Source organism: Ambystoma mexicanum, chromosome 6q (genome assembly GCF_040938575.1).
Source record: "Ambystoma mexicanum isolate Mex_15411 chromosome 6q, UKY_AmexF1_1, whole genome shotgun sequence".
Taxonomy (NCBI): domain Eukaryota; kingdom Metazoa; phylum Chordata; class Amphibia; order Caudata; family Ambystomatidae; genus Ambystoma; species Ambystoma mexicanum.
In genome coordinates, this window is record NC_090937.1 from 1,529,332,531 (window position 1) to 1,529,347,576 (window position 15,046).

General features: G+C 44.4%; 1 protein-coding gene across 3 annotated transcripts in view; it reads left to right on the plus strand.

Annotated features, from left to right (window-relative positions):
• The window catches only part of PTPRA (protein tyrosine phosphatase receptor type A), an 874,792-nt gene that overhangs the window by 816,006 nt on the left and 43,740 nt on the right, over positions 1-15,046 (plus strand). For all 3 annotated transcript variants that reach the window (XM_069632225.1, XM_069632227.1, XM_069632226.1), the window contains one exon: positions 8,957-9,091. In XM_069632225.1, the coding sequence (XP_069488326.1) occupies positions 8,957-9,091 (135 nt within the window). The remainder of the gene's footprint in view (positions 1-8,956; positions 9,092-15,046) is intronic.

Consider the following 15,046-nt stretch of genomic DNA (forward strand, 5'->3'; position numbering starts at 1 on the left):
GGCAAAACGCTGGCCTGGCTGGAAAGGAGGGATGAAGGGCCAAGGCATGTCCGAGCCCTAAGAAACAACCAAGGGGAAGAAATCACTGGGGACACAGAAATAGCCGTAGCCTTTGCGCAATATTATGAAGCGCTATACCGTGTGGGTAGCGAAGACCGGCAAGATTGGGAACCGGCAGTTCTCGAACAAGTGCCTGTCCCTAAACTATCTGCACAACAGGCTTCCGGATTGGAAGCTGACATATCCGAAGAGGAAGTTTCTGAAGCAGTCGCCCAGCTACAACCTGGGAAGACACCTGGACCCAACGGGTTCACGATAGAGGTATGGAAGCGACTGGGGAATAAGATTAGTGGCCATTTACATCGCCTCTTTTTACAATGTAAGGCAGATGGGGACCTCCCACCCAACCTCAAACAGGCATGCATAGTTGTCCTACCAAAGCCGGGCAAACCCCCGGAATGTTGTGCATCATACAGGCCAATCTCTCTAAAAACCTGGGAAGCCAATGTCCTGGCTCAAATCCTGGCCAACTGCTTAACGCCAGTGATAGGCTCACTAATACACCCGGACCAGTGCCGCTTTATGCCCTCCAAATCCACCAGAATGAATATCCGCAGGGCTCAACTAGCCATTGATTTAGCCACCACGATACTGGATGAGCTGGCGCTGCTCTCCATAGACTTCGAGAAGACATTTGACTCGGTGAGGTGGGAGTCCCTCTGGGAAATGAAGAGCAGAATGGGATTTGGTGAAAACTTCCTGGCCTGGGTCTGACTATTATATACCTCAGCCGCAGTAAGGGTAAACAGGATCACATCCTGGACCTTCGCACTGGAAAGAGGCACATGGCAGGACTGCCCCTTCTCGCCGCTGCTTTTCATCCTTGCGATAGAACCACTTGCAATACGGCTTAGGGAGAGCACAAACTTGGAGCGATTCACATGGCCATGGGGATGGGTAGGGGAGAAGACAGGGTATCACTTTACGACTTTACGCGGTTGACCTTTTAATTTACATGAGCAACCCCATTATCTCATGCCCTATGGTGACAGGAATATTGCAGGAATACCAGACATTTTCCAGGCTTAAAATCAACTGGCAAAAGTCAGTCTTTTTCCCAATACAGGGCGAAACAACAGGGCCTCCTCGTGAATGCCCATACACGATGTCCACAGCATGCTTTAAATACCTTGGCATCCAGATCAGCCCTCACCTGGGAGAATACACCCAACTCAATCTAACACTGGTGATGAACAGGTTTGCTTCTGACGTCGCCCACTGGTAGTCCCTCCCATTGAGCCTTCTGGGAAAGGCAGCCCTGTTCAAGATGCTGGCCCTGCCCAAATTCCTGTATGTCCTGCAAAATGCCCCATTCCCAAAAAACACTTTCACTGATATTGAGGGGTCCCTGAGAGGGCTCCTGTGGGATGGGAAACAACACTGGGTGGCACTACGGACACTACAGAGGTCTATATGGGAGGGAGGGATAGGCCTACCCAATCTGCGCAGGTACTACTGGGCAGCCCAACTGGGGTCAGTAAATGACTGGCTGCATGGAGACCAATCCCTCCCACACATTGCGGCGGAGAGGAGATGACTGGGAGGCAGGACACCCAGACAGGCCCTATATGGGGGGAAAAGGTACCAGGGAACCCTACCCGGGCCAATGAAACACACGTGTCGGGTTTGGGCTGAAGCTCATCAAGATATAGGATGGGGCCAAAGACCGACCCTCGCACAACCCATTTGGCACAACGCACTCCTTGGGGAACTGTTGAAATTGGGGTACCCGGAAAGCTGGGCAAAGAAAGGGATAGACCACCTGGCAGATGTTACAAAGGAAGGCAGATCTAGGCCGTTCCAGGAACTACAATTGCAGTACGGGCTGTCCACAGTAGAGGGTTTCAGATACAGGCAAATATCCCATGCCATCTCAGCCCAGTTCCCACCCCTGAGCAACATTCCTAGCAACTCCCCGCTGGAAGCCAACTTATTCGAAGCAGGCATTCCCACTAAGGTAACACCCACCTTATTTCATATACTAACGCCGTTCGAGGCAGAAGACCTAACCAACTTGCAATGCAAATGGGAGCAAGATTTGGGTAGGATCGAACCTGAAGAATGGGTAGAGGCCCTGATGTTCCCAAGAGAAGTCGTGATAGCGGCACGGCTGCGACTGATGCAATTTAAAATCCTTCACAGGGTATACTACTCTGCAAAATGCTAAATAGATGGGGGAGAATAGTGATATCTGCCTCAGATGCGGAAGGGAGGGTGGCACCTTCTACCACACACTCTGGGAATGTTCGAAACTGTCCACCATAATGGGGCCCGATCCCCTTGGAACGCAAACTGGCATTACTGGCATACCTAGGGCTGATTAAAAGACTGATAGCAGCCGCATGGGGCTCAGCGGAGCACCCCAAACTAAACCAGTGGGTGTCGGACATGGACCGCTGTATGGGTCTGGAAAGGAGGATATATAGAGCCAGGGGTAATCCCCGGAAATTTACGAAGGTATGGGAGAAATGGGAAGATAAGGCCTAACTGGGCGGCAAGCCTGAACACTAAGAACTTGTATGTTCCCCCATGAACTCTCCGCACCGACGCCTGGAAGGCACGCTCTCTGACCAGCAAGAATCCCAAGTTGAACCTTAACTATATCATGCATAAGTCGTACTTGTTATGTATTGTATGTTCTGTTAAAAAACCATAAACAGATTTGTTAAAAAAAAAAAAATATCTGACGGGACTCACCAGGCTCTACCTGCCCATCAAGAGGCCGTAGCCCGTGTGGGACCTCGAAATAGTTTTGGGTGCACTGGCACACAATCCATTTGAACCAATGGCGTCCGTGGACGTCAAACTGGTTACCATCAATAGGCCTTGTTAGTTGGCCTCGCCACGACTCGCAGAATCGGCGAAATCCAGACGCTGGTCGCCTCAGAGCCATTTACTAATACATAGGGATAAGGTAGTTCTACGGACACACCAAGCTTTCCTACCTAAAATGCCTTCCACATTCCATCTGAATGAAGAAATAGTACAGCCTGCGTTTTATTTCTGAGCACAAACATGAGGCACCGAGAGTTCTGCGCTGCCTGTATGTCAGGCGTGACCTGAAATTCTACTTAGACAGGACCAAGGGCTTCCGCAAGTCAGACACAATCTTTGTCACCTTCAGCGGATCAAGACGGGGGTATCAGGCCTCCAAGGCCTCCATAGCCTGTTGGATGGTCTCGGCCATCAAAGAAGCTTACGAGGGACAGCATAAGCCACTGCCAGCCAGCATGCATGCCCACCCGGTCAGAGCTAAGGCAACGGCAATCGCTTTCCAGCGGCATGTCTCCTGGCAGGTCATTAGCAGGGCGGCCACATGGGCCACCCCTACAGTTTTATGCAAGCACTTCTGTTTTGATGTCGGGTCTAGATCAGAAGTGGCCTTCGGACAGGCAGTTCTTAAAAACCTATTTGCTTAAGGAAGGTCTCCTCTCCACACTTGGGCTACACTCCTTTGTAATCGCTCATACAGTATGGAGGAAGAGGCCGGGACGTATGAGTAATTATGAGTTGCTCACCGTAGTGACTAACATACTCTTAGTCCTTAGTCCCCTTTCCGCCATACGTCCCACCATCCTCTGCCCTAATAAAACTGGTGTCATTGGGCAATGTTAATCTATTGTCGACGCGTCTATGGGCACTGGGGTGTGGCGCCGGAGGGCCTGGTCAGGGCAGCACATGCTCCCAGGGCCACGCCTCTAAATTTAAAGGGGAAGAAGGTTTTTTTCTGGTGAAAAAAGTTCTGTCTCCCTTTCCTTGGAAGGGATGCCCATGCATCATGGATGAAAGGGGACTAAGGACTAAGAGTATGTTAGTTACTAAATTGAATAATTTATAATTTACTCACCGTAGTGACTAACATGCTAGTCCCCTATCCTCCATACATCCCTCCATCCTCCCCCCTAATAATACTAGTGTCATTAGGCAATGTTAAATATTGTCGACGCGTCCATGGGGACTGAGTTGTGGCGCTGGTGGGTGGAGTCAGGGTAGCGCAGGCTCCCAGGGCTGCACCCAAAGGGGAAGAAGGGTTTTTTATGGTGAAAAAGGTTCCGTCTCCCATGCCTAGGAAGGGATGCCCATGCAGTTTGGAGGAATGGTTACGGCTGGACTTGCATCAGGCCCAATGTATTCCTTGACTCTTGTTTGATGCATCACCTTTTCTTTCGCTCCCTTCATGAGCATTCAACTGACTTTGAGCGGCATTCCCAAGTGCTTTCAGTACTTCTTACTCTGTGTGGTGTTCACAATTGTTTTCAATCCCTTTTTACTCTGTACGAGATTCACAAATGCCTTCAATCGGTTATAGTTCATTCGATCTCTTAATAATACTTGTTCCATGATTCAACAATACTTTCAATCTTTGTCTTTCACTCGGCAGCTGCAAAGGACTTTGCTAAACTTTAACGGAGTGCCATGGTCAGTGTGTATATTGGCTCTACTCTCTACTACCGGTCGCACACAGCAACGTTCTTCCTCCTGGTGTCCTTTGCAACAGGATTATGCTGCTTTGTGACTTCTCCTGACTCCGCCTTACTCTCACGGTCTCCACTGCATTTACCGCCTGCTTTCCTGGCTTCCCTTGGCAGTGGCTGTGGTCACAGAGAGCTCCACTGCTTCTCCCCACCAGACCTGCTTCAGTGGATGGCAGGACCTGTGGACCCTTGCACAGCCGATCATGGCTACAGCATCCCCTTCTCCTGCACAGCTCCAGCCTCCTGGGTCTTCAGCTTCCTTTCCTCCAGCCCGTTCCTCTTCCCTCCGAACTGCGGGCATTTTTATATCATTCAGGTGTGTTAAGTGACCCCAGGTATGGGTCGTTCAGTTCTCGTGCCTGACTCTGAATGACTCGATTAGGCAGACATGCCTGGTTGTTCCTCTGATATGCCACCATAGTCCACTTCCTTGTCTCGGGACCAGAGTGGTGTTTGAAACTGTCTGATTTAATAAAGAAAGCTTTTTCACCTCTGTTTGGTCTCATATATATATATCAATGTGTGTGTATCTATGAAGTGAGGATGTGTCCTCCTACTTAGTCTCTTACTCGTCCCATTACTAAAATATTGTTTCTGGAGAACATATTGAAAGGAGGAGATAGGAAGGGGTTGACCATATCCCACAAAGGCTTTACGGATAGAGGGCTTATTGTGAAGGGGAAAGGGGGGGATACCATGTCTCACCTAATGATGTCCTCTCCCCATTGCCAAGTTCCCTCCACCCATGTGAACCTCCCTCGCATATCCACCCTCATGGTTGGGATCCAAAAGCGATGGCCTTTTCCTGGCCATCTGAGAGGAGGATTTTGGGGACAAAGCGGTGAGGATGCCCTCAGGTTCCTCACAGAAAGGAAGGTGTTTGGTTCAAGTAGTTTGGCCATGAGCATAATCAATACCTCCTGTGCCCAGGCAAAATTCTGCTTTAGCCTCTGGTCGACAGATTTGGGGAGCCACTGAGCACTTACCTATCGGTGAGGTGAGAGAGGACGTTGAGGCCCAGGCTACCGATGTCTATAGATGTGTCTCAGATTATTATAGTCTGGTCTTAACACAGCTGACTGCGTAGCATGTACAATAGGTGCAGTTTTGAGTAGGAACTTCTGGATACGCATGTGCAGGCTGAACTTCAAGAAAACTCTGCCTTTGCCGTCCCAGTCGCTCTGATTATTTTTAAGGCCGTCGTGGACACTGGACCGAATGGCAAACATTATTGTAAGTAGTTCTTGTCCTCCAATCACAGCAGATGGTTCCTGCCTCGGCCTTCCTGCACTTGCTGGGTCTAATGGCTTCTTGCATTTTTGTATTGCCGAGGCCAGGCTGTGTGAAGTCTCTACAGTAACTTCTCTGTTTTAGGGAAACGCATCAAACCCTCTGCAAGTATTACTGAGGGTATCCCTGGACCTATCTCTTCTGAGACAACCTGTTGAAGTGGCGTTGCTTTGGCAACCATGGCGACAACTGTCAGTAGTCATGGGGTACTCTCATGCAAGACCTGACTGTGAGTCCCAAGGACACATCAACTTGCTGGAACCTGGAGAGATCAGGCTACCCATGTCACATTCCTTCCTACTGTATAGGACAAGAATGTGCTGGACCTGGATGTTTGACCGCTTCTATGCCTTACCACTGATGCCAGTCATCCTTCTGGTTCCCAGGAGACCACGCCAGTTCTGGTCCATGTTGATTTTGACCGCTTACATGCTGGCCTGTCTTTGAAGCTGAGCAAGGTAGAATAGAAATGTGGATGCGACATGCTGTATGAAGCCATTAGTGTAAAGCAGTCAGTATTTCAACATCTGTATTGGGCTCCAATACCGAGGGTGCCATTTTGATTTTGATGAGATTTCTAGAATGGAAATAAAATCGATACCTATGGAACATGGCAGTGTTGATGAAGGGCAATATGTCATGTTTTCAGTTGATTGCCTCTTCTCTGTGTTGGAGGGTTACTTCTCTATCATCAACCTGGTTGGGATCTGGTAACGCTCAACATGGTTGGCAATTAGCATTTTATCCACATTTTATGTGGGCATGCTTGCCCCCTTCTCCTCTTACATACCTCCCTCATACCCCCAGTAACCTAAATTACAATAAAAAAACATACTTTTACTCCCTACCAACCCCTAGAAAATGCAGCGGAAAAGTGACGTAAAATGGCAGTTTACCAAATGCAGTGAAATGGCCATGGTAAATTGAGCAGATACTGTACACCAATGTTCACTCTAAGCAGTGCGCATGTGCGCTTCCCCAACTTCCTTCTGGGTGCCGCTCAGAAGAATTTCAACAGCGCACACAGACAATTCCCACCTATTAAAAAAGATGTAATAATGCACAAGGCATAGCAGGTACCTAGTATTTGCTTTCTCCCAAAATGAAGCTAAATTATATGAACTAGTATTGATATTCTGGTCTAGCCTATTTAAATTGCCCTACTATGCAGGCTTGACCTTAGAAACCCCTGCACCCTAAAAGTAGAATACATCCACAGTAGGTTAAAAAGTAATATGAAAAATGTACTACACAAACAGAAGATATAATTAAGAGATGTCTACACACATTAACCAAATTATCTCTTCTCCCTACCCATGACTCTTTTACTTGACTCTATCACACTTATACCTTTTGACTCGAACCTCTGCCCCAGACCTTGTTCAGATATATTACCAGACAACATTGCCTCTGCCTACCTTGGCTTTGCAAATGGTTACCAGACTTGTAGATACTCCCACTTCTTTTATGTTTCTAATATGAATGACGTTTAAGCGCAAGGATTTCTGTTACTCATGGCGCCTTAGCGAAAGCATCACCCAGGCTAGGTAGCACAACTGTCAGCTGAAATATCAGATACTGAGTGCAAGTAACCAGGCTACTTGAATATGCAACCTCATCGCACAATTCCTATTCTTTGTACATATTTCACACAAATACTTTGAAGCGGCCCTACTAGCAAGGTAATGCATTCTAAAACTCAAATATTAATTTGCCCTCTAAGGATTTTGAGCAGGCAAATGTCATGTCTACTTTATAAGCGGAGAACAACATTGCAATATCATTTACCTGGCCTGCAAGGGATAATCGGTATGGACCATGCCTGCCATTATTCGTACATATTATTAGGGACATGGATATTCAGATTACCAGAATGCTTTTCACACAATCTGCTACCTTTCCAAGTTTTCAAAGTTCCATGGTACATAGACTTGAACAAATTATATGCTAACTCACTGATATACAAAAACAGTTTCACTGAGCATTTTTTTAATCCTACCCCCAATACATTAAAGGTGGGGTATGTCACAATGAATCTTGTATACAATTCATAGTAGCACTTACAGATTCATGGCATTTTCTTAAACTGCACATATCATTATGGTCAGGTTTTAAACATGTTTTGCATTACAAAGTATTGTGGTTGTGCAACTATCCCAGTTATTGTTTTACTGCTACAATACCTCACTTTTTACAGAGCCCTGACAACTGGCATTGGAGGCTAGAACAGGAGCCGGGTTAGGTTACAGATGGAAGGACACAGGAGAACACTCCCTTGGGGTGAAAAAGAATTTATCAGCAACGTTCAAAAAACCAAATCAGACATTTTGGCAGGATGGTACAGTGAAGGAAATGTGTTTGTTTTGTGAAGGGTAGGATACTCTAGTAACAGTCTAGGAAACTGTGCCTTTGATTTCTTTCTCTGTTCAGCTGCTGAGGGCTTTTCAATATAATAATGTGTTTGCGTTTATTGCCTCTAGCCTCCCGATGTATCTTGTCCAATTGATAATAAAGAATTTCATAAGAGCGGTCCATAGTTAAAGAAAAAAAGCACTGCTGTATCTATGAACATTGCTACTATTGACTTAAAAGGCAAATATGTTATTTTCTTCAGCTGTGCTCCAGACGAAACGTCAGTTAGACTCTAGTGGAATTGTGTCTAGGTTGTGGTGAGAAAGGGTGGGAAAAACTGTAAGCTTTATTATGTATCCTGTCATATCACTTCCTATGTCTGGGTTGCATGAAGGGCTCTTATATGAAGTTACTCCCTACTCTGAATCAAATTATTTTTCAGAGAGTAAGAAAGTTATTTGCTTTGCCAGTACGAATATTTGTGTTTCAAGATGCTCCTTTTACACAGACTCGTAAAGTATTGCAGTGGTTGAGAAGGAGAAATTCTGTTTCAACCTCTTTGGAGATGGTTGCTCACCAACTACGCATGCTCACAAAGTAGCTTACCATGTAATTTAGTTGCGCACATGGAAAATAAGTTGCGCACGAAAACTAAGCATTTCCGCACTAAGGGAAAAATGATTAGAGGGAACATTGCTGTACACTGCTCAGTATTCTGTGTTTTGGATGCTAGGTGTGTGCCACTGTGCTGCAAATGTCTCACCGGTTTGTCATTGCAGGGTTACCGACAAAAGGACACATACATAGTCAGCCAGGGACCCTTGCACCACACGCTGGAGGATTTCTGGAGGATGATTTGGGAGTGGAAATCCTGCTCCATAGTTATGTTAACGGAGCTGGAAGAAAGAGGACAGGTAAATCCAATCAATGTTTTGATATGCGCCAACCATGGAGCAGCGCCCGCAAAGCAAGTCCAATGCTTGTCAATTTGGGAAAGAACTTGATGAATTCTATGTTTGGAAGCAAAGCCTCAGTAATGAAATTGTGGGCAGCTATGATTTTAATTGTCATAAATATTACTAGGCAGTTTTGACTTGTGAGGTCTTAATCATCATGTACGTAGAGTGGAATACTGCACTGTTGGAACGGGTTCTACTGTGTGGAGCTGGATATTATTTTATAATTGTGTGACTGTCCTGATTTCTTTCTCTTAATGAAATGAACTGGTGCTAATTGTAGGTGTTTTCTGTTAAGAATGAGGAGAGTTGAACTGTGAAAAATGAGGATTGTCCATGTTCTTAATAATCTGTGTTTTTAGATGTATTGCAGCTGTTCTTCTTGGTCTTTTAATTGTGACCAATATGATTTATATAAGGTTGTTTTACACAACCAGTATTAAAATAAGAAAAGAAATTGTTTGACAATGACTACACACATCCCTACATTGCTCTGGGAACTGAAAACATTAAACAAGGAGGTTTTCAGTTCCAGCAATTATTTGTTTAAAAAAGCATTTTCCATTACATTTTGAAATATGTTTTAGTCAGTACCACAGCTTGTTCTCATTTAATGCTGGTGTTACTTTAATGAAACACACATTTCTTTTTCTTTAATAAAAAGTAGGTTTAGCTTCTTGAAAAATCACTGCATGTATGTTTTCTACATGCAGATTAAATGCGACTATTGAATCACATAACTTGGTCAGTCATATGTTTGAGGGAGCAAACCTAGAAATTAAGGAGCACACATCTAAACAGGGGGCCAACCTATCGCTTCATCTGCAGTCCAACCTTCAAAACTTCTATTCCCTAACCCTTGCCTCTGCTCATGTTAGTGGGTTAGAGGCATACATATGTTCAGCACATTATTTTTACTAATAGGGGGTTTATGGCTTAAAATGACCTAAGGCAGGTCCACAACCGTGCAGTAAATTGAAAATTCTTATTAGGTTCAATATAGACACATCCATGAAAGGATTCTTCTATTCCTAGTATGTGCCCCCTTAAAAACCTTCCCTTGTCACTTAGGCAATATTCAGGACTTCATTTTTTAAATGCTTCAGAGTAAAGCGGTTTTGGTAGTATCTCAGGCAGAAGTAGTCTAAGAAAGAAGACCCTCTGAGTAATAGGTCTCAATAGTATGTCAAATTAGTCCTTTCATTGTCTAGTAGTGCTACCTTTCCATCCCAAAATGGCAGGACCATATTCAGTACCTCTCCATCCGTTTCTTGTGGTACATACATGAACAGTAGGTTCATAATCATATTTTTATATCCACACTACCACACATAGTCCTTTAGGGTTTTGCCCTTGGAGAGGGGATCAGCCCATGTCTTAATCAATAACTTCCTGCTGTGGTGGTGGTAGATCATGAACCTTATGGGTTGAACCTTAATGTCATGCAGAGATTACAATTCCAAAGTGACAAAAGTGGCGTTCTGCTAGTTGTAAGTAGTATATTCCCCTATGTGCCTTTTCTCTTCCCCTCCGTTATCATATGACATGTAAGACTGCAGGCTTGCGTCCACAACTTGCCTTAAACTATTTGGCAACTTTCCACACCCATTCTTTCCTTCATGTCCTAGGGACCATGTATGCTCTCGGTAACATGTTCAAACTTGCTCTTATTTTCTTTTCAAAGCATCTCTCTTGGCCTTCCACACTCTGCTTCTCCCAGCATTTGCTCTTTTTCATTTGCCAAAGTAGCTGGGTTTCAAGCCATATACTGAGCAATTTCTCAAAGGAAGATCCCCTCATGCCCTGGCCCTGACTTGACTCGTCCACACATTTCCATAGTTGTAGCTGTTGTGACTCTGCACTCATACCTCTCTGTTCATTGGCCATCCTTTCACCACTCTTCTTTCCACTGCAAAGGAACATCCTTGACTTTATCGCCCGTAAACTGTTTATTTTCATATCTACCACAGCCCATTTATTCTTTCATATTTCAGAGATGGTCTTTTTCAGTCCTAGAGTTTTCTGACCATGTAGATGTACACTTTGGACAACCACACATTTTATCAACTCGGAAACGTTGGATAAACGCCTCACTATCCCAAACCTAGCGATGATTTCCCTGTATATCAAAATAAGCTAATGGAAAGGGTTCTATCCCTCACACTTATACATATATCAAAGACATGAAAGGAAATACATGGCGATTCAAATATAACAGAAATAACAATTAAGTTAAACTTTGACCCAACAGCTGTATATCTGTGTAACCTGGATCGGTACCCCTTCCCCAGATTTAAAGCCGGTTTTTCACTGAAAAGTTTAAACAAGCAAGTGCCTTTTTATCGCCAAGTTTGAATCATAAAGTTCTTCTTGTTCCAAAAGTCTTCCACTTAGACTTTAACCAATAGTTCAATTAGATGACAAGTCTTTGTCTTCCCACTTATAGCATCGGTTCAATCCAGATGCTCAGTTTTGTGAAATAAAACACTTCTGCAATTTGTTGTAAATCAACAACACGGTTTGTCAGGATGATTCAAACAACCATTCATGAAACACTTTAGTGACTTTTGCCACTTTTTCTTCACAAAAACCTCTACCACAGTGCAGTATTTAATTTTTCCAGATCCACTAACCTGCCAGAACTACCCCTAAAAGGCCCCTACCCTTGTAGACTAGCCTGCCAGGACAAAATCTGCTAACACTACTACAAGCAATGAGGTCTACTTCAAATCGTTATGAAAGCCTTTGTTCAACAACTTCAACATTCACAACTTCTTTCAGGAACAAATGTGGCACATTAAGGTTGTTCATTCCACTTTTGATTTTGCCACAGGAAATGCAGTTTATGTTTTACTCCACCTGGACACTTTATATCAGGAGTGCATCTCTCCTGCCAATTCTCTTTTCCCACTTGCACATCACTAAACTGTTGACTGTTTCTTCCTTACATCTGCTTCTGTTTGGCTTAGGCAATGCTTGTTATGTTTTTGTTTGACTATTGTCTATTCCTTATCCTGGCAACAACATTTACAATCTTCCTGTAACAATATTCAGCCAACATTAATTATTGTCCCTCTTTACTTTGGCAATGCTGGTTCTGATTACCTTGCTTCGATAGTGTCACCTCTTTACTTTTGTAAAGGTTTTTATAATTAATTGGCTTTTGGCAATGCTGCTTAGGATTATCTTTCTTCTGTATTGCTCCTTCTTTATTGTAGTAAAGGTCTTGACTACTATAACAAAGGTTGTCACTTTTCTTTTCTTGCTTCTTTGCACAGTTTGTATTTCACCAACATACTTTCTTAATATTAGTTCAAAACAATAAATAGAAGTCAGCGGTTGCATACGGAGAGTACCAGGGGTTACCCTTCACTGGTAAACTCACCGGCCTCTGTACGCATGTTTGTGCGGGCCGTTGACACCGTTCACTCTGCTTCTTCTGTCTCACTCTTCCCGGCAGGCTGCTTCCAAGTGCCTGCACCGAAGAGGAAAGGGGCTTCCTTCGCGCCTTGTGTTAGCCGGTGCTCGCAAGCTACTGGGACACTCCATGCTAATGGGAGAGCCTCTCTCTCCCAAAGGAAAGCTTGCCACAATGCCGCCTGCCACTGCGCGACCTCTGCAATTCAGGTTATAAACATGGGAGACCCTCTCAGGACCATTATCCACTTTACAAATAGAGGCAGTATTGGTGTCTCCTCTCTTCTCCCACTTCTCCTTCTCCTGCAACGGGTAGTCTCAGCAACTCCACCCTCTAATGGCCTACACCTATATATTCAAGTCCTGCTCAGGTGTGGGTCAATAGAACCACTAGACTGCATTTTGCAGTTTAGTTCACCTGGGCCCCTGTTCCTTGTCCCTGAACATAGAGTATTGTGGAACTTGACGTCCCCAATGTGATTTATGTTACTTTCTTCACAATGTTCAATTCTACAATAGGCCATTAAGATTGTGGGTCTCTAGGGAAATTATTAAGGAAGTCCTCCCAGTTTTCCTGATCTGGTTCCCCCCATGTTACCCTCCTACAGAACACCACCCCAAGGGTCTTGATCGGGAAGCTTATGACTTTCACTGGCCACATGAGGGTCCCAGGCCAGGGTTTCTGGATGAATAACCCTGGTAACCTTTTAGACTTCAAGTATGACATGCTCATTGGCTGGACAAACCAAACGACCTATGCCACTTCATGCGCACAATCACAAGTTTTAGATTTTGTTTCTGGCAAACCTTCCCAGCGCCATATGGTCCAATATTATGAGACCCATTTCAAAAGCAATAAGCCTTGTTCCTGCTTCAGAACAAGTAGAGTGGTGATACATTATCAGACTTGGCACATACACCCACAAGGCCCCGAAAGGGGACCTACAACAAATGGACAACACACATGCACTGTCCTTGTTGCTGTAGAGGAATAAGACAATCATCCCCCAAGAACATCCCAAAAGGTGACTAATATCTTGCAATAGATGGAACGTCTAGTGCCAACAGTGATTTTGGGCCACTACTAATATTGAGGCACCCAGACCGTACTCTCATACTAATCCAACCAAACATCCTTTAAAAGTCTGAGGACGTGGCATGGCAGAGACCTCTTTCAGCACAACTAACAGGTAGCAGAGTGAAAGTCCAGCGCTGTGCTTTGCAGGATGAAAAGCACTGAATTTCATCCCACCCACTGTCGAGTCTGACATTTTAGACCCACAACTGTCTAGGCTAATGCCCCAGCTACACTATGTGAGGGTTCAGAAATGTGATGCAAAGAACTTGTTGAAAGTTTTTCAACAAATGCCATTTTTATTAAATCAAAAGTTTGGTTAAATGCCTCACTATCCCTACCCTGACAAGGATTTCCCTGCCTAAAATAAACTAAACGAAAACAAAACACTCTAACAAAAGGTTTCTGCCCCTCACTCTTGTATACACACCAAATCAATAAGGAATTATATGGCAGTTTAACAGTAAACAAAACAGTATAGATCACAACACAGTCGCTGCTTCTTCTGTCAACCTCCGTGAATTCCCCTTCCCCAGGTTTAAGCAGGTCTTTAAAAGGCTATGGACATCCTGTATCATAACAAAATGTTCCGCTTCAGTTATTTTCCTAAACCAACTTGATGACACAAAGTTCCAACTTGGATTTCAAGGATAGTTCACAATGGTTTAATAACACTTTCCTCTTTCCACTTGTACTCAAGGTCTTGAAACAGCTTCTTGTCATCAACAATGAATAGTTGGTAACTTCATTAACTTTGAAGCACATGTCCTTGTTAGGAGTTTGTAGCACCACGTCAACTTCAGTATTGCTTTATCAAAACAGGCATCAAGTAGGCACTTGTCAAAACTTTATTAGCTTCAAAACAAACATGGTCACAATGTTTTGGCACCACATCAACTTCATTACAAGCTTTACCCCACCACAGTACTTTATTAACGTTTATCTGGTTTACTCCCATGCCATGTTTACTACTTCTGCAAAACTTTATTCTGGCGTATTCTTGCCAGAACAGATCCACTGATTACCAATGCTCTCTGTCTGGCATACTCTCCTGCCAGACAAGACAAACATCTGCAGTTCTTTGTACGGGTATACTCTCCCGCCTGAACAAAACCAATTGGCACAAAGTTCCAAGACCTGGTATACTCCCTTGCCAGGCCAACTACTTCCTCTAAGTACTTCTGTGGTAATGGTCAAATTCACAGGTTTCAACAATGTCATTTGCTCTGCTTCACAACATTAGACTTGGCATTCTCTTCAGGAGACACAAGAATCTCACGGGTACTATTACACCTAAGTGCCACACGCAAGACAAGTAATGTTTCCTTCCTCCTGAAACTCTTGTACCAGAAGGGCAGCCCTCCTGCCAATCATGTTCCACCTTTGTATGATTAACCAAATGCTGATTAACTCTCCCTCTT